This window comes from Spermophilus citellus (assembly GCF_964194105.1).
Source record: "Spermophilus citellus genome assembly, chromosome: 19".
Classification (NCBI taxonomy): Eukaryota; Metazoa; Chordata; class Mammalia; order Rodentia; family Sciuridae; genus Spermophilus; species Spermophilus citellus.
The window spans coordinates 13,051,795-13,072,628 of NC_138201.1; the positions used below are offsets into that span (position 1 = coordinate 13,051,795).

General features: G+C 35.6%; 1 protein-coding gene across 2 annotated transcripts in view; it reads left to right on the forward strand.

Annotated features, from left to right (window-relative positions):
- GRM7 (glutamate metabotropic receptor 7) overlaps positions 1-20,834 on the forward strand; it is a gene marked incomplete at its 3' end in the record, with an annotated part of 844,437 nt that overhangs the window by 443,861 nt on the left and 379,742 nt on the right. For both annotated transcript variants that reach the window (XM_081276152.1, XM_081276151.1), the window contains exons 3-4: positions 4,810-4,951; positions 12,571-12,725. In XM_081276152.1, coding sequence (XP_081132278.1) covers positions 4,810-4,951; positions 12,571-12,725 — 297 coding nt within the window. The remainder of the gene's footprint in view (positions 1-4,809; positions 4,952-12,570; positions 12,726-20,834) is intronic.

A 20,834-nucleotide genomic window follows, 5' to 3' on the forward strand; every position in this document is an offset into this window, starting at 1 on the left:
CCAGGGTGTTGAGCTGTATCTCTAGTTATTTTTTATTTTAAGACAGGATCTCACTAAGTTGCTGAGGTTGCCCTCAAACTTCTGATCTTGTCTCAGCTCCTGAGTTGCTGGGATTAGGCACGCACAGCCATGTGGCTTCCAATTTTTTTTTTTTTTTTCCAAAGAAAGAGTGAGAGGAGAGAGAGAGAGAGAGAGAGAGAGAGAGAGAGAGAGAGAGGAGGAGAGAGAGAATTTTTAATATTTATTATTTTAGTTCTCGGCGGACACAACATCTTTGTTGGTATGTGGTGCTGAGGATCGAACCCGGGCCGCACGCACGCCAGGCGAGCGCGCTACCGCTTGAGCCACATCCCCAGCCCCCAATTTTGTTTTTTCAGAATTTTTTCTGCTAGTCTAGTTCTTTGCGTTTTCATATAAATGTAGAGTTAACTGTTAAAATTAACACAGATTAGAAAGTTCATTGAGATTTTGTGTTATACTTACGACATTCGCCATTTGGAAGATTTTCAGTTTGCAAATTCTCCACACTTTTATATATAAGGACTCCGTGGTTTTGGTGGTAGTGTTTGTGAATGGCATTGTTTTTAATTTATAATGTAAACTGATCATTGGTAATGTATGGTACCTGATTGACTTTTGTATGTTGAGTCCATATCCTGCCACCTTGCTTGATTCTAGTATTTGATGGAGATGTTTGGTTGGGGGTTGGAGGGAATCAGTGATTTCTATAAATTATGTCATCTGCAAATGGAAAAAACTTTATTTTTTCCCTCTGTAAACTGTGTACTTTTTCTTTTTGTTTTCCTCATCCAATACAATGTTAGGTAAGGTTATCCTCTCCAACTAACCTTAGGTAAGTTAGTTCTCTTACTATTAATTATGATTCTGCCTATGGGCTTTTTGTAGATGCATGTTACACTAAAAAATTTTACTTTTAACCTTAGTTTATGGTTTTTACTTTGAATAGTAAATTTTGTTTGGTACTTTTTTCTGCATGTATTGAGAAGATTATAACTCACATGTTGTCAGATTAAGAAAACCCACATAATCATTGATTTTTTTCAAATCATGAATCAGCCTTATCTTCCTTGGATGAAACATACTCAGTCATAATGTGTTACAATTTCTTTGTATGTTTCTGGATTTGTTGATATTTTCAAGGACTTTAGCACATAAGCACATGAAAAAAATTGATCTGAATTTTTATTTTTTAAGAAAAATTAATTGGTTTTATGTCATCAAATTGCATATTTTTTTGAGTTTGGGCATTTTTGTTTTAGAACATTAGGAATGTACAAAGAATTTCATAAATTAAGAAACTTTGCTGAAATATAGGATCTGAAGATAAATTTAAAAATGTTTCCTGAAAGTAATCAAGAATATCAAGTAATATTACTTGATATTCTTCTGGCCAATTCAAAATACCAACATGTCTCTCATATTCATCAAAGTATGTTGGTCACTTTTACTTTTTGCCTCTTACCAGTTATTGGCATGATAAAACAGATCAACTACTTTAATAGTTCTGAAATTTCTTTTTTTATATATATATTTTTTTAGTTGACACAACACCTTTATTTCACTTGTTTATTTTTGTATGTGGTGCTGAGGATCTAACCCAGGGTCTCGCACATGCAAGGCTTGCGCTCTACCGCTGAGCCACAACCCCAGCCCCTGAAATTTCTTTTTTTTTTTTTTTTTAAAGAGAGTGAGAGAGAGAGAATTTTTTTAATATTTATTTATTTATTTTTTTAGTTCTCGGCAGACAAAACATCTTTGTTGGTATGTGGTGCTGAGGATCGAACCCGGGCGCATGCCAGGCGAGTGCGCTACCACTTGAGCCACATCCCCAGCCCCCTGAAATTTCTTTTTAAATACTTTTGTCTCCAAAAATTGAGTTGCTAAGTTTAGAACTTTCACAGTTCATACCAATTTACATAACAAGGTATCCACTACTCGAACAAAGTGATAGTCTTTTGTATCTCTAAAAATAAAGGAAACTTATTAGATGAAGGTCTTTATCCCTCTGTAAGTTAAACTTACATAAACTTAGTTTTTCTCTTTTCTGTATACCAATTGTGCAAATTATGAAATGAGTCTACTATTTGAATAGTTATATCCCTTCTTATGTGTAGTAAAGGAAATGGAGTTCAGGCCTTTTACATATTAGAGTAAATCTTACCGAGCCTATCAGTTTATATTAATTTACTTTCCGTATTTAATGGTCATATGTACCTTCGAAATTCTTATTTAAAATTTAGCAAACATCGAACAACTAAAATTAATTTGGAGCCACACACATTTTGATGGGAAAACATTCATCAAAGTACTCGGGGACCTCTTCATAATTTAAGGTATCTCTTGCTGCAGTGGTGGGAGACAGGACCTGGTGATGGGTCTTAGCCATATCTTCAGTGACAGGTTTGAGGTTGATATTGGTAGTAAAGTTCTCTGGGAACTTCTCCAGTTCCTGCTAGTGTAACTGCTCCATTTTTCTCTTGGGGTATACTGTGTCTAGGGACACAGTTTTCTTCTTGTCACTTCTGGTGGCCTAGTTCCTTGTGCCCCAAAATCTTATTTTCTCAAGATGGTCACATTTTTATCTGCTGGTGCTCATCTCTGGGTCCTCCATGATGTAGAATAGCAGGTGTGAATCCAGGTTTGGTGGCAGCTATAATATTGGCTCAAGCAAGCCACCTAGCAGGCCACAGATCTTTAGTCTATCCTGGCCACTGCAGTCTATTACTGTATTTCACTTTATTATGTAAACATTGTCTATTTTAGTTATTTCATAATTCTGAACTCATGGAATGATTTATGCTTTTCTATTTCCTGAGATTATTTCTTCCTTCATTGTTTGGTAGACTTTATGAATGGAACCATCTGAGTCTGAATCTTCTTTTTGGAAGGTTTTTTTTTTTTTAAATTCAAACTGTGAATTTGGTATTTTTAATTTATACCAGGATTCTACATACATATGTTTTCTTCATCTAGTTATGAAAATTTGTTTCAGAGTTCTTAATTTTACATAGCTGAATTCATTGGCATAAAGTTATTTGTAATACCCTCTTATTAGTTTTTAATATCCATGGGTAAGTTCGACAGTATTATGTTTCATTCCTCATTCAGTCATTTGTCATCCCTCCCGTTTTGATCAGCCTGTCAAAAGATTTGTAAATTTTTACTGATCCTAACAAAATGGTATCTTTTGATTTCATTGTTTTTATTTTTTTCTGCTTTCAAATTCATTGACTTTTGCTTTAATTTTTATTGTTTCTTTCTGCCTTCTGTGGGTATTTATTCACCCTTTCTCTTGAAGTAGAAGTTTAGGTTACTGATTTCAGGTTTTCTAAGATAAGTGAATAATGGTGATTTCCTTCTGAACACTGCTTTACCTATAATCTATGAATTTGATAAGTTGCGGTTTCATTTTCAGTTCAGTGTTTAAATTTTCTTGGGCACTTTATTTTTGATTTGGGGGTCATTTAAAAGTATGCTGTTTAATTTCCAAGTATTTAAATTTTTCTGTTACCTTTTTTATTAATTTCTTCTGTGACCCTGTTATGGTCTGAGAACATACTTTGTATGATTTCTGTGCTTTCTAATTTTAAGGTCCTCCCCCAGTAATGGCCCTTATATAATGGTATGTCACAGTAAATGTTCCATATATACTTGAAAAGAGCCTGGGCTGTTCTGTGGTTATGTGGATTGCTCTAGAGATGTCAGTTAAGTCAAGTTGATAGATAGTATTATTAGCAATATTTTGAAGCAGGACAACAGATAACTTCAGGCACTCTGCAGGTTGAGGGCCACTTAGAACTAACACTAATTGACAGTACAGTGTAATAAATGCTCAATTTGGAGTTCAGGTTCATATTTCCTGTATTTATGGATACCTAGTAACATACAACCAATTGTCTCTGCAAAGTGTAAACTTGCTAACTACAGCCGTCTGTAGAGTAAGACATTTTTCTTGTCCCTACCTCTAAGTCTTCTGCCTCTTGAATGACTTTATAGTCTTTCCCACAAATATACTCTACACCTTTCACCTACACTTGCCTTTCTTAAAGTGTGTTTTACAAAATATTACAATCTGAAACAATCACTAAGCAGGAGGTGGAACAGGAAGAAGTTTACCAATTGCTTAGTAACCTATTGAATATTTTCCCACCTTGAAATCCATAATATCAATTTTTATCATAATTACTCTGTGAAGTATGGAGTAAAAAAAATCCTTTAGTCCACCTTTTCCAGAAGATAAAATATATAATAGTAAGTACCTTATAAGAGTTTTAAGAGGATAAAATGAGATAGCATAAGATAAATAAGTAAAAATGGTGTGTGTACTATGATATATAGTAGTTGGTGTTCTTGCTTTCCTTTTAGATTTATTTCACTGGAACTGAGTTTTGAAAATTGAGATTGGTGTGAAAGGAAAAAATTTACTGAGAATCCCCAAACTGGAAAATTCCATTTTCTTTATTATTTTAGTGTAACATATCACCTTCTCCCACCTGCCCACCTTATCTGCCACTGTTTGCCTATCTACTCAGAATTAACATCACTGGTATTCTTAGGTATAATTAGATATTTACAAGTGCATTGCAGAGAGAGTGAGGTTTACAGCCCGATGACAAGTATATGAACTATGAGCAATAGACAGCATCATGTCTTTTGCCTTCCAAAGCCATGTACGTCACCAGGGAAGTGCTGTGCAATTAGGATTCTCTCCTCCCCATTTACCTTCCCTGGTTCCTTTTGTATCTCTGTGGAAACTTTATTGACACTCTGCTTTCTTCTCTTGAACAGGTGGGCTCTGCATTGCCCAGTCCGTGAGAATACCCCAAGAGCGCAAAGACAGGACCATTGACTTTGATAGGATTATCAAACAGCTCCTGGACACCCCCAACTCCAGGGCCGTCGTGATTTTTGCCAACGATGAGGATATAAAGTAAGGATTATTGGTGAAATATGTTCATATGCATGTTGCAGCTATAGGAGACAGAAAGACCAGGATGCTGACTGAAAGAGAAAACACAGCATAGTATCAAAGCCGTAATGATTCAGTGGCAATATCTGTGGGTGCTTTCTATTCCCTCACAGGGAGCTGTACTCTTCCATGGATATAGCACCTTGTTCGTGTTCTGTCTTTTCTATTAGAAAATAAATGTATTCAGTTATTAAAAAGAAGAAAAAACTCTAAACTTTTTAAAGCATATCCAGATATAGTAGGTTTATATCTAAAGAATGTCCTGTTAGTGTTAGTAAAGTCTTATAAGTCTAGTTTATTGGCAATGCCTTAAACTCTTATGTTCAGAACAAAACTTATCCAATCTGTGGATTCCTGAATCCCCTTTTTTCCTTCTCATGTCTTTATTCCCTCTCCCTCAGTCTACACAAAGCTACTTATAATCTTCCCTTTTCCCCTAATTCCTTGGATTTGTAGGCAAACCATGTAAAGCTGGTCTTTCTAGAACTTGATGTCCCCTGCTTCCTTTGCTAATGACTCCCAATCTGGTCCAGGATCTATTTTTATCTTTATAGAATAAATGGTAATTATACCTGATTCAAAAGTAAAATAACTCTGTAAGTATCCATGCTACAAGGTAAAATATAATTTATCTTAGTTCTTGTTAGATCATTCTAGCCTCTTGTTAGATCATTCTTGGAGAACTGTGTTTGTGCTTATGTTCCTGTTTTAAATATAATACATGTACTACCTGTACCTATTCTGCACCTTGAATGTCTTTACTCAGGCTTTTTTCACTGAGGATCTCAGTACCTGATAGATGTAGTCTTTTGAATAGCCATGCAGAATTTTATTTTACATATATAATTAACTTATCTAAATGTCCCCTTGTTGATGACATTTAAGTTTGATTATAGACTTTAATATATAAATCTATTAACATGTAAACATTGATGTATTATATACCTTGTTCAGGAATAATATGATACAAAAATATTATATATTTATCTTACAAGGAATTATAAGATAGCCAGGTACAGTGGTGCCTGCTTATGATCCCAGCAGCTTGGGAGGCTAAGGCAGGAGGATCACAAGTTCAAGGCCAGCTTCAACAACTCAGGCCCAGGCCCTTAGCTATTCAACAAGACCCTGTTTCTAAATAAAAATATTAAAAAGGGCTGGGGATTAGGCTCAATAGTTAAGCACTCCTGGGATCAATCCCTGGTACCTAAATAAATAAATAAATATAAGATAAAGTCCTTGAAATGAAAGTACTAGGATAAAGATGTGTTCCTTAAAATACTGTCTACTAGAGACATGCCAGTTTTTGATTCACTGATGTGAAATACTCGTTTAAATCATTGTCTATCTGGTAGTTCAAAATTATATATCATTGAATGTGAAGGCAAATATCTTTTATTGGGTAAAGTTGTAGTGCTCAAGGCCTGGGGTTGTAACTCATTGGTAGAGGGCTTATCATGCACCTGTGAGACCCTTTGTTTAATCCACAGGAAAACAAAAATAAATTAAAAAAAAAAAAAAAAGGGCCAGGCCATGATCACAATTTGTTTGGATCTATGCATTGCCAGTAACCAGAGTTTGTACCTTCATCTGCCCCTGCTTTGCTGTCTATGTAGTCTATGTACTACCCATAAATCCATCCTGGTACAAACCTCTGATTGCAGGTGGACAACAGGGCTGAGACATGGAAAAGTATTAAACTTGAATCTGAGAATATTTAACTACTTCAATGGGCACTGTCCCACTTCGGGCAAGTTCCTCCCAATAAGTCCCAATTTCTCAGGTCCTCAGTTTTCCCATCAATACAGTGAAAATACTTTTAAGGGGTTGTTTGCATTTTCTTCCTCCCAGGTCTTCATACCTTCTCTTCCACCTACCTAGAATGCATTTCCTTCCCGTTTTTATCCCTAGTGCCAGCTCTAGTGTTGTTTTGTCATGGAGATCATGGAACAGAGTAGCTTAGAAAATTTATTATAATACTTCAGTTTATGCCAGTAGTGCAGTGTTATATCATTGTGTGGCTAAATTAATGTCGGTATTCTCCAGTAATCTGTAATCCTTATTAGCATAGAGATAATGCTTCCCTTGACTGATTTTTGTATTTTTAATACCTGTGCTAGTACACAGGCCATAGTTGATTCTCAACGAGTGGTATTGGATACATGAAAGAAATACATAGTCTTATGCCAGAACTTCATGATTGGAAGTACAAACTTTTCTTTCTGAACTACACAATTATTTAAAATGTCCCACTTAAACATTTTAGACCTCACACCCAATTCTCCACCCCAAATTCATCTCCGTCATAGCGTTTATTCATTTTGCCTTTTCTCTTTCTGATGAACCAATATCTGTTCTTCAAAGTCTCTTTCATACATGCTAGGGAAATGTTTCTGATTACGCTTGAATATATTCTCTCTCTCCTTAGAAAATGCTGGGTGGTGTGTTCTTAGGATATTTTCTTCTTCAATCAATGTTTTAGTTATTTTTGAAATTCTGTGTTTGTAATTACTATACTTGTCTTTGCGCTACACTTTTTTTCCCATGCTACTAATAATAACCTCCTTGATTATCTCAAATCCTTCCCATATCTATTTCACACATTTTAAAAACTTGTATCATATTGGTAAGGCATGGCCTTATGTTTATTTTAAATGCACTCAGCACATACAAAATGTACTACTGATAGATCTGTTGATTGATGAGTTCTAATATGTTTGATCTGTAGGTAGCATATTTATTTTGGATGTAGAATGAATGTAGTTTACTTAATAATTATGTTCATTCTTTGAATGTTCTGGTCTGTGCACTGAGTATTACTGGATATTGTGATTTATTGTAATGACTGCAGTCATAGTTTTTGAGCATGGTGATAAAAGTGGAATACATATATATTTCTTCCAAAATGTGATCTTAGAAGCATGGGTGTCTGAAGAGTACAGATCACCTACAATGTTTGTTATTTCTTGTTTCGGAAGCTTTACACTGTAGATGGGAGATTTTGAGATTTCTTGGAACATTAACTTCAAATACTTGGTCTGAGAATAGTAGTGAGAAGACATTAGTATCTAGATTCTGAAGCTAAGTGTTAAATCATTCAGAGTATTGATCATTTGGATTTTAGGCAACAGTGAATCTTTTTCTGAAATACTGTCCTGATTATAAAAGTAACGTTCCCATTGTAGATCCATTGGAATATAAAGCTTTTTTTTTTTTTTTTTGTACCAGGGATTGAAGCCAGAGGCTCCTACTCTCTGAGTCACATCTCTAACCCATTTTAGTTTTTGAGACAAGTATCTCACTGAATTGCACCACCATGGGCCTATTTTAACTTTTATTTTTAAGTTGTAGATGGACATAATCTTTATTTTTAGGTGGTGCCAAGGATCGAACCCAGTGCCTCACATGTGTGAGGCAAGCGCTCTACCATTGAACTATAGCCCCAGCCTGCTATCTTTAACTCTTTAATCGTTAAGCCCCCCCCCCCCCCCCCCCCGCCTTTTTTTGCTCTTATCTGCATAATGAATTCCCTTCCGCTAGGATTGAAGTCACTTACTTCTCTCCTAACTTCCCAGTATATTCTATCAGATATTTATTTCATAAAAATGTGTTTATTATGATTATGTAATTATCACACACAATAGCATCGTTTTTTTATTATCTTGTATTTTAGAAAAATCCTTTTGCTTTTTCCTCATGCTAACATGACAATGCTTTGTTTTTTTTTTTTAACAGAATTTTTTAATTTTTTTTTTTTTTTTTTGTTTTCGGTGGACACAACATCTTTTATTTTTGTGTGGTGCTGAGGATCGAACCCAGCACTCCGTGCATGCCTGGTGAGCGAGCTACCACTTGAGCCACATCCCCAGCCTCATGACAATGTTTATTATTTGTGAAGCTATTTTAATATTTTTCTGTTGACCTCATAGGTCTACTACTTTTTGCTATATGTTCATATATAAAAAAAATCTGAGTTCCATTATTTTTTCCTGTGCACATCCTTCCTGAAATCTCCATCATTCTCTTAATTTGGACCAGTTACTGCCAAGAGTTTCAAACTCTATCACTTTCTCTTGCTTTGTCTTTCACTCATGTGTACACGCTCTCTGTCTCTATGATTTTTCCTGGCTCTGTAGTGATTTTTATTCTTGGTTTATTTTCTCATATCCCTAGAGCACCTATTCTCTAATAACTTTTTCAAAAGAGTAAATTAAAACATCTTTGTATATTTAATGAATAAACTTGTTTTTATACTGAATACAATTGGGGTGTTAAGGTGTTGTCTCATGTATTTTTTCTTAAATACACCATATCTAGCCCATAAATGATTTACAACAAATGTCTGTAGATGCCTAAAGAGAAGTTCATGCTTGTAGAGGTTGTGAAATTCTGGTTTAGCATGGAAAAACCTATAAGACCCACTTGGCATGCATGCAAATTCTCTTTGCATTGGGGTTTTTATTTACCTTTTATTATTATTTTGGATTAAACAACAAATTTTGCCCCCAAATTTAGAGTTAATGCATCATTGCTGTCTCATCCTTCATTTTTTTTCTTTTTTGCACTTGAGCAATTGATCTTTTTATTTCTCTGCATGTATCCTCACTTTCTCTCTGATTTCAGAATACTCATTATTTTCAGTCATCTTGAATTTTTATAATATGTTTTATTTTCTCCCATTTTTACACTATTTTATGTTTCCTATTTTGAAAATCTAGGCCTTTCAATTTCTTGGATTTTTCTTCTGTAAAAAAAAACATTAAAATTAAAAAAATTATTTAAATTAAAATTAATAAAAAAGTTTAAAAAATTATTTGGGAGGCTGAGGCAAGAAGATCTTGAGTTCAAAGCCAGCCTCAGCAAAATTAAGGCACTCTATGTAACTCAGTGAGACCCTGCCTCTAAATAAAATACAAAATAGGGCTGGGAATGTGGTTCAGTGGTTGAGTGTCCCTGAATTTAATCCCCAGAGGTCCAAAAAAAAAAAAAAATCATCACACACTTGTTCTGCAAATGTTACTTGGATATAGGGTTTCCTATATCTATTTTTTAACTTATTTATCTTATTTAAACTTACTTATCTTATTTTAACTTTTTTATCTTATTTATTTTCGGTTGTTTTACTTCCTGCAGTGTTTCTAAGCTTTTTCTTTTATCTCTTCAAATATAATTTTGATTTCGTATTTTTTGGAAGAGCTGTTTCATAGTGTTACTGTTTCATCTTGCTGTTTACACAAGTGAAAATTTTCAATTAAATGTATTTGTTATTTTGTTCTTTTCATATATTATCTCTTCCCCATACCACACCAATGTCTTTTTTCTTGTTCATTATTCTATTTTATGTAGGAGATTTTCTATAGTTGAGGGAACTTGAGGCCATTCACATTTCATTTAGGCATTGTGATCCTCCATTGTGTACCTGGGCTACACTTACCAGCTAAGGGTCCCCATTGGGCTGGTCAATCAAACTGGTCATTCTGTTGAGGGATTTCCTGTAAGTCAGTATCTCAGGTCTTTCCTCTGAGATGGCTCATACCTTAACAAACTTTTTTCTTGGTTTTTCATGCTCTGTAAGCAGAAGTTGAATATTTCCTGATGTCTTACCATTTCAATATTTAATATGTTGATTTGTAGACATTTCTTCCCATCCTTACCTCAATGGGTTTTGTTGTTGTATAATTATTTTTTAATTTTCATAGTGCATTATAGTTATATGTAATGCTTGAGTTCATTTTGACAAAATTGTACATGCAGGGAATTTGATTTACTTCTTTTTAGTCCTGGGACTCCACACCTTTTCCCTCCCCTTCTCCTTCCCCCTGTTCTCTTTACTCTACCTTATTGGTTTTCCTTTCCCTCATATATTTTTTGCTTGGTGCTTTATAGGTATATCTAAAGGTGGAATTCACTGTTATGCTTATAAATGTACATGGCATGATTTTGTTAAATTCATTCTTCTATATTTCCTTCCCTTTTCTATTCTTCCTTCCTTTCAGTCTCCTCCTTCTACTCCACTGATCTTCCCTACACCTTTATGAATTTCTGTTCCCCCACTCTGCTTACTCTTATTTTGCTTTAGCTTCCACATAATGAGAAAAAACATTTGATTCTTGATTTTTCTGTGTCTGGCTTATCTCACTTAACACGATATTCTCCAGTTCCATACATTTACTGGGAAATGCAATAATTTCATCCTTATGAGTGAACTCCATCATGTGTATATGCAGTATTTTCTTTATCCTTTCATCTATTATGGCCTTCTGGGTTGATTCCATGATTTGGCTATTGTGAATTCTGCTGCTGTAAACGTTGATATAGCTGTATCACTACACGATGCAGATTTCATTTCCTTTGTGTAAATACAAAGGAGTGGGGGTTATACTTCATTTCCAGTTTTCAAAGGAATTTCCACACTACTTTCCAGAAAGGTTGCACTAATTTGCAGTCATGTTTTATATAACTCTTACCTTTTATTAAGTGTTCACAATATCAGAATCCATTGTTTACATTTCTTTTTAAGAATAACCATTCCTGGGGCTGGGGATGTGGCTCAAGCGGTAGCACGCTTGCCTGGCATGCGTGCGGCCCGGGTTTGATCCTCAGCACCACATACAAAGATGTTGTGTACGCCGAGAACTAAAAAATAAATGTTAATAAATTCTCTCTCTCTCTCTCTCTTTAAAAAAAAAAAAAAAAAAAGAATAACCATTCCTTTTCCTGACTTGAAGAAATGAGCCGGCTTTTTGTCATTTCCTGTACATGCTTTAAGTCGGTCCTTTTGTTTTTAGTTCTATACCTCTGGTAACCTCAAATCCGGTGAGGCCAACAAGTTTTTTTCTTTTTCCCTGTTGCATTACCCACCAAAGGAGCTTTAGTTGTACTTTTTTGTGTGTGTTCTGAAAACAGAATTACTTCTCATCCCTCTCTTCTTCCCAAAATACTACTGTAATGATTTTCCATTAATAACTAGTTTTCTTTTTTCTTTCATTTACTTTTACTCTCTTTGCTATTTATAAAGTAGTTGAATCCATAAACATAGATTATAATTTTTTGTTTAATATCAAATTGTTTATCTTAATAAATAACTTTGATTTATTAAGTTATGAACATATTGATTTCTTGAAATGACACCACCAATTGTAAATGGAAGTCTTTTCTTCAGCACCAAGTGCAAACTCAAAAAAAAAAAAAAAAAAAAAGTCCCAAATAGGACATGAATTTGCTATCTTATTATAGTTTATATTCCCTTTCTTTATGACATATGTATATCCAGCTTATTGGGCATTTATAATTCTTTATAATTTGATTTTTTTATGTCCTTTGACTATTTTATTCGAGATGCTTTGACATTTTTATTATTGGTTTGCAAAATCTGTTAGTAGGCATATAAATCCTTTGGCATGCTTTTTGTTGTCATCAATTATTTACTTTTTGAGAAAAATAGCTTGCTTTCCTTCTACTTGATTTTGAATATGCTTATGTCTAGCTTCTGCTATTTATCATTAATGTTCCTTTTTATTTTATTATTATTATTATTATTATTATTATTTTAATGCTCCTTTTTATACTCCCTTCCACAGGCAAATTCTTGCAGCAGCCAAAAGAGCTGACCAAGTGGGACATTTTCTTTGGGTGGGATCAGACAGCTGGGGATCCAAAATAAATCCTCTACACCAGCATGAAGATATTGCAGAAGGAGCTATCACCATCCAGCCCAAGCGAGCTACAGTAGAAGGTAGGTGTTTTGTCAGCAGTAGGATATGCTGAGAGAGTGGTTGGTGCTGTGTTCCACTGCCAAAGCATTGTGTCTCTTTGAGGGTTTGGTGTTTGCATATAATTTATGCAGGCTGGTTTCCAACATGTTGCCATGAAATGCAAATGAATCCACACACCTGGTCTGTTCTTTGAGTTGACATTCCTCTTTTGTAGTGATCATATTGTTTTCATAATATTGCAATTAGCATATATTCTTTTTTGAGAGGAGAGCTTTCTGAGAGGAGAGCATTAACATTAATAAGAAGTGAAATAATAATGCATCCAAGTGTGTATTAAGTTTGCTGCATTTTCAGAGAAGACCGTTTTCCCTTTGTAATTTATCTATTATTTCCTTAGTGGAAAAACTACAGGAATCATTTTCCCCTTTTCCTTTCCAGGTCTCTTGTAGACCCAGGAAGCTCTGATGAGTAGGATGAGTAGCACACTACTCTTAGTAGGCATCAATGTCACCTTGCTTTCCTAGATCTCTTATTTTCTCACTCTTAGTCTTTTTCTTGCTTTCCTAAATTTGTTCTCCTTCCTTTTACTCTATCTTCTTTGCTACTACAAAGATTTTTTGAGAGATACAAGTGTTAGGTAGTGGTAATGAGTAATGAAATGTGAACCGTTACATAGCAGGGACAAGGGTTTCTTTGAATTGCCTTTAATGAATAATCAAGTAAGTTGTAGAACAACAGGTGTACATACCCCCCTAAGAATAAACAGGGAGAAACAAAGGTAGCTAATTAAGAAATATGTCAATTAAAAAAAGATCAATAAGACTAACTTATGACAGTCTACTGAAGGCATTGTAAAGTTAGGATTTATGGTCATAGGTTTCTTGGTGTATTTTAGAAGCGAAATTCCTTTAGTAGCACAGGCTTACTAAGATGAAGTCTGTCCCATCATTAACCCCAGCACCCACGAGAACACAGGATTAAAAACTTGTAGATGAAGCCTCCATGAATAGATTGGTTGTCATGACAGTTCCAGTTAGGACCTAGTAGGGTCAAAAACTTCCCTCCAATATGAAGGAGGAGATTGGTAAAGATGGCAGAAGGTGGAACCCAGTTCTCCTGGGAAATATCAAAGCAACAAATTAGAAAATAGAGTAGCTTTCTTTGTCATTTTCTGCTCAGAGACAACAGTCTCTAGAGAGCTGTTTGCTAGTTTACTTTCACTTTTAATAAAATTATCTTGCTTGACTTTTTGCACTACACTATAAATTTTCTTTCATTGGGACACAGAACTGAGGTGCTTCAGCTCAACAGTTTCTTGTGACACCAGCAGGAAAGGTGTTTACTGGTATCCTTTTGACCTAAGGTAACATGCTGATTATAACTTGTTTTATTTAATTTTAAAAGGAAAGTTATTTCTAAAAGAAGATACTATGTCAAGAGAAAGGAACTCCTCTGCAAATGTCCTGCTTTGTATCTCTTTTCTGATGGTGCAGGTCCCCCAAAGACTTCTTAAAATATGCTTTGCACAATGATTGAACTCCTTCCTCTTGCTCAAAGGAGATCCAATATTTGCATTGTTTTCTATTCTTTCTCCACTCTAAGTATTTTCTCTAGAAGATTTCATGCTCTGTTTAGGCTTTTTTTTTTTTTTAAATCACTATTCCCTTTGTATGTTATCAGAAGGAGATAAAGACCCCATGAGTCACCCATGTTTTCATTGGAAGGTTTTGAATCAATCCCATTCCCTAATACATGTCTAGATCAGATTGCCTATCTTACAATGCAGACCAATGCATTTATATATAGATTTCAGGTATAAAAGATGAGGTTTTTAACCATCTCTTCTCCTTTTTACTCAAATATATTTTCATTATGTCCCTTGCTCTTGCTAGGAGGAAAAAAAACAAATGATGGAGACACCCTCAAAGCAGGTATAATTGAGGGAAAGTGTCAGAAAAGTCAAGGAGTCTTTGTCAGTGCAGGATGATAAGGGTGGAGAATACTCCTCTGAGAATGTAGTACATGAAGTAAAGACTGGGAGCTCCTCTTGCAGACAATAAGAAGAGGGTTTAAATATGTGGGGACAGAGGATTGAAGGGGAAGACATAATAGGGGAGCTGCCAATCATTCATTCTGCACCATAGTCCTACGTTGCAACCATCGTGAAATAATTACAGTTTTTAAAAATGTTGCTGATTATAAGACATTAGAAAGACCCCTCTCTACTGGATGACTAGTCATGATTATACTATCTGGCTGACTGATATCTCTATATTCTTTGGGTCTTTGCTTAGATATTAGTTTTGCATGGAAACCATGTGTTAGTCAGACTTTTGTCATTATAATAAAATAACTGAGATAATCACCTTATAAAGAGAAAAATTATATTTTGGTTCACAGTTTTAAAGGTTTCAATCCATGATGGATTGGCCCCATTGCTTTGGGCCTTGGACGAGGCAGCACATCATAGCAGGAGCACAAGGAGAATAAAATTCACTTTTTTTTTTTTTTATGACCAGGAAGCCAAAAAGAGAGGAGGGGCCAGGGTCTCATAATCTTCTTCAAGAGCACACTCACAATGGCGTAGACTTCTCATTAGGCCTCCCTCTTAAAGTTTGCCACACTGGGGAACAAGCCATTAATATAGAGCCTTTGGGAGATACACATTGACAGCCATACTGTCAATGTGCATTGTAATGAAGGTCCAAACTATAACACTCTCTGAGGTCGTCACACTCAATTCCAGTCTCAGCTGGTAGATCATTCTCCTTCCTTTCCAGCATCCTACATGTCGCCTATGATGGTATTACCTTATTACTTATCTCTCTCTGAAAATATGTCTGTGTACCATTGTATCACTAGCATTTAGTTCTTTGCCTGGATATTGCAATACTCAAACCAAATTTTTAGGTGTTTGTATATCTGGATGGATCAGGAATCACACATCACATAAGGGCTTGACACAAATTAGGGTTTATAAGTAGGCCAGAGTTGGATAGCTAAGGCTTCTGAAAGTCGCAATGAGTTTGTACTTGATTCTGAAAGTCTGTAGAGTATAACCTGAGTTGTATATGTGAGATGTGATGTGAGGGTTTTACAAGGCTCACTCAGATGTGTCTATGGAGAGGTGAATGGTAAGGATCTGGCATGAATCAAGGCAAACCAACAAATTACAGGGTCTCAGCTGAGATCCTCTTAAGCTCTAGATACCACATAATGATGCCCATATTCCATGGTTACCGCCCCAGGTGCATGTTATTTTAGGAAATTACTAGTTATGTGAAAGGTTTCAGAAATACTTAAAAGAAAATACTATTTTCATGCATGTATGAGGATATGCAATTTTATAAAATCAGACACAAAATAGCATCATGAACTGATAAGAGAAAGGAAGGGAAAAAAGAGCCCTAGACAATGAAATGGAGGAGAAATGTTTTCATTATTAAAAGTAATATTGAGATGCATGGAACAGTAACCATTTCATGCAAAACTTTCCTACTCGGAGAAAAATGAATATTGTCATGGATGCATAGAAAAGGCTATATAGCTTCTATCCAGCCATACTGTCAATGTGCATTGTAATGAAGAGAACCAAGCTTCTTTCAATTTCATAGCAGATAGAACATTAAGATTGAAGCAATGCCTTTATGGAATTACTCCTAATAAAGTGGAGAAAGAAATAACATTTCAGTTAAGCTGAGACTTCTGACCAAAGCTGTGTAACATCTAGAATTAAACTATAAATGGAGCATATTCTATAAGGGCAAATAAGTTTTTCTACCCTTCCTTGTCCTCACCACCCCTATATATTTTCAGTTTTGTGGATGTTCTGTATTGGGTCATGCTGAATTGGCAAATCCTGCAGCATTCATAATACATCCTCTGTCTTTGACTAAGTTAAACACTTCATTGAGAAAAGGTAAAAAGCTAATTAATAATTCACATTATTACCCTTTAGATTCATATTTTGATCATGTTCATCCAACATCTGGATTTTTGGCTGGCATTTTTTGTATGTGCATAAACATAACAAATTGTTTTTGGCTGAATTGCAAGCAAGTACCCTGTTGCTGTGAAAGTAGCTTTATATCTCCTTTTATCTTCTGTGTTTGATTCTTCATTTTCTATAAATGGAAAATAGTGGGTTTTTTTTTTTTTTTTTTTTTTTTTTTTTTTTTTTTTTTAGCCAGAGGTATTGTTTCTGCCCTCGAAGTTTAATGATAACTGAAGCCAAGCTCTGGGATGGTCAGCTGTAGTCCCACTGGCTGCCCCGTATTCATGGCGGATTTAGGGAATATCTCCAGAACTTGGCAGCCCTCCTCTAGCTCCTGAGCCAAAGCACTTGTGTAATTTTTAGTTTCTGCCTTTCCTGATGAGCCAAAAAATTCCTGGCATTTTCCTCACTTGTGTGTTGCCCATTAGCTTGAACATACAGTAATCCTCTTCAGACCTCATGTCTTTGGAGCAAAACATCCCCACGTCACCTTAAACTCTTCACTGTCCAAAATGCTTTGCTTCTCTGAGAGTAGGCAGTCCTGGGTGTCCTTTGCTTAGAGCCAATAGAGGTCATGAACCAGCAATTTTTCATCAGTGCTGTGATCATTAACATTAGGGAAGCTAGTGTAATGAAGGGTGGATTCTCAGAGCTAACTCTAATGGCTCTCACAATTGGTGGTGGTTTTCCAGTGGACCTGTAGAACAGTTTGCTTTCTGAATTAAATCTGCTATATGTGAAGCAATAACAAAAACCAAAACTCTACCCAGCATTAAAAAAAAATCAGCTTTATAGAAGATGATTTCATGATTTTACTCACGATCCCAAGATCAAATGCTTTATTTTTCATAAAACCAGAAAGCTCAAAGCTGTGAAGATCTGAACTAAAATATTTCTGGCTCAATTTAGATATGCTGTACTGTATCCTTCCATAATTACCTAGAATATACCTCATGTGTCAGTTTTGTTAGGTGACTGGGAGAAAACACCAAGAAAAAAATAAATAATGCCTTGATCCACAATGCTGTTTTTAAGCAAGGCATGTTTTGGGGGGACCTAGAAGCTTGTTTAATAAGGGTGCAGTGAGATACTGTATGTTCACTGTCATGACAATTTAAGTCTTTTTATAATTGTTCAAGTTATAAGCTCCAGCAGAGTCTCAGGCCTACGTGCATATGTCTACTGAGACATAGCAGATTACAAACTATATAAGTTCTACATCAGGTCTGGCATCTGATATGAAGAAGACAGATGATAATAAAGAATATAAGAAAATACCTTAATAGGATAATTACCATAAAGCACTTTTCCTTAAGGACTAGCATACCAATAACGAAGATACAAAGAAAGAAGAAAGGTCAGGAAGCTGAGATACATTGGCAGTCACCATAAAGATTTGAAGGATATGAATGTAGGTTAGTAGCTCGAGCATCTCCAGACTGTTCTGAATTTTGGTGTGTACTCAAATTAGAACCTTTTTCTGCCTAAAAGCCAACAATTATCTCTCATCTCCCTATTTATTATTGATCTGGAAAATATTTTTTCTCAAAAGTAAGTCATTATTAATTTATTAATTTTTTCATTCATTCATTTATTTTTTGTGGTGCTGTAGATCAAACCCAGAGCCTCATGAATGCTAGACAAGTACTTGATCACTGAGCTACATCCCCAGCTCTCATGGATGACTTTTTAAGACTACCAGAGTTGTTCCACACTGCCCCTCCCAAAGCAAATTCATGGCATCCACAGTCAAAAACATGCCATGGACCCACTTTATAGCAACCACTATATTCATTTATATGCTCATACAGTGTTCACAACTAGGATCTGAGCCACTTTGAGGGAAGTGCCATCAGTCCTTTGGTTCCTTGCCACACTGTCTTTATTCATGAGTTCCTGCTTTTTCACAGGAGGACCTATAAAGAATATGCAGAGAGATGCTTATATGTATAAATTTGAAAATGTGCATCCAAAAAGGTGTTTCTCATTTGGAGGGGCTTTCTATGCAGGAGTGAAGTGATGGCGCGATTGTGGTTTGTTGATATTATAAGCATTCATGAAAGCCTCTTCCCTAATTCCCCAAAGTAGAAAGCACAGAGGAGGCCATCTGTCTGTCTTAGACATCCCTGTGGAAACTTGTCAGACTGTGCTGCCTCTCATAACAGAGTGGCCTGAGAAAGCATGGGTTAGAAGAACACCTCAGTGGAGGTGATGCCATCTTATTTTTAATCTTGTGGTATTTAGAGAATTTTGGCCTTGAGCAAGTGTTAAGGAATGCAGAGAAACTTACAACCTAGATAAAGAGATTTGGGAATAATTGTTTCCTTTTATACATACACACACATGTATATTTATACCTGTACATATATACTATCTCTCCCAAACTTTGAGACATGCTGTCTCCTATTAAATAATACAATAGATGTTCTCTTCACCAATTTCTTTTATTTTTGGCTAGTGGTCATTTTTGAACTAGGAAACGTGTAAACCCAAAAGAAGCTATTTTCTTTTTATGATGTACCATCTGATGCCCCAAAGCACTGAACACTCTTAACTTATAGACTGATCTGTAGTATTTCCTACCAGCGGGAATTTGGGCTACCAAGAGTTCACTGTATTTATTATTTTCAAATTGGTTTATTCCAATAATGTGTTACTACAATTATTTAATGTACTTAAAATTAAGTGAGTGGAAGAAGAGAGAATGCTGTTTCAGAGAAAATGAATTTGAGTGCTTTAAAAACATTGGATGAGTTTGTCACTGTTAATCATGGGCAAGACAATAGTAAAATATTGGAGAGAAATCTTGAATACTAGAAAATATGTTGCAAGTAGGTTGCCATGCAGCTACTTTCAAGGTTTCACTTTACTTTAAAAAGCCCAAGACTCTATTTGATCACAGTTGATTTCCCTGCCCTGCCCCCCCCCATAACAGGCCAGGGATACTTATTCACAGGAAGGAACTGACCGCACATCAAGATTGACAAGTCATCCTCCTCCTCTTCTCCACCCTGTGTGTGTGTGTGTGTATGACTTGAGTAAAAACACTTATTTATGACTTTTCAATATTTCACTTCTAAGAGAATTTTTGGATTAACCAATTGTATATTCCAATCATATTTGATTTTTGGGTGTCCAATATACTAATTTATTTTCTCTCGGGATTTCCCTTTCTGGGTTTTAATTTTCTCACTTGTAAAACAGAGTTCTAACTAGATTACTTCTAAGTTGCCTTGTAGGAGGATCTTTCCAAGTCAGGCTTTTGTGGTGATCAACTATTATTTCTGCTTACTCAGCATCCATTCCCTTTCTAGTCAGTCTCCACTTGTCATCTGCAGGACCCAAAGCACCACTATCAGTCTACATTGTTCAGGTGGCAGTAGTTCATTCCCTTGACTACAAGAGCAAGCACAGAGTACAGGTCACTCGTAGTCACAAGATTTCAAAGCTAGCCCAGCTCTGAAGGCAGACTGTGGTTATGTTATTTAATCCCTCAATGTAAACTGAGCTGCTGGAACCTACTTTTGTTAAGAGAAGGAAAGCTACCTGCAAACATTTTTCACCTGAGTGCTGGAAAAGAAGATGGCAGATTCCATAAGGCCATTCTGTGCCTGGTTTTCTCTTTTTTTTTAAATCAACTTAGAGACTCTTGATCAGGACTTCTCTTTTTTATAAACTTAGAGACTTACACTAATCAAATCACATGCTTTAGAGTGAGACTTGCAACCCAAATGACTTGACAAATGTGGTTGAACATTACCATGGCCTCCTTGCATGCATTTTTTCCTACCATTTGCCATTTCTGAGTTATATCCTTTCCAAGTGTAATGTACCCCACAGGAATGCCCCTCTGTTTCCCTTTCTCCTTCTTTACCCCTTTCTCATGAAAGGTATGCATTCTTCAGGACCCATCATGAGTTTTATCTACATATATTTTCCTTCCTCTGTTGCCTCTCCTTTTCTCTAATTTCATTCTCTCAAGCACTCTGTTTTGCTTATGAAGCATCTGTCACAAATACGCAGCTATTCTACATATCAGGAGTGGTAAACTAGGACTAAATGATAAAGATAACCTTGAGTAATGCAGGTGAACTCTTTGGTTACCCTCTAGAAGGTGAATTGAGGACTGAGCAGA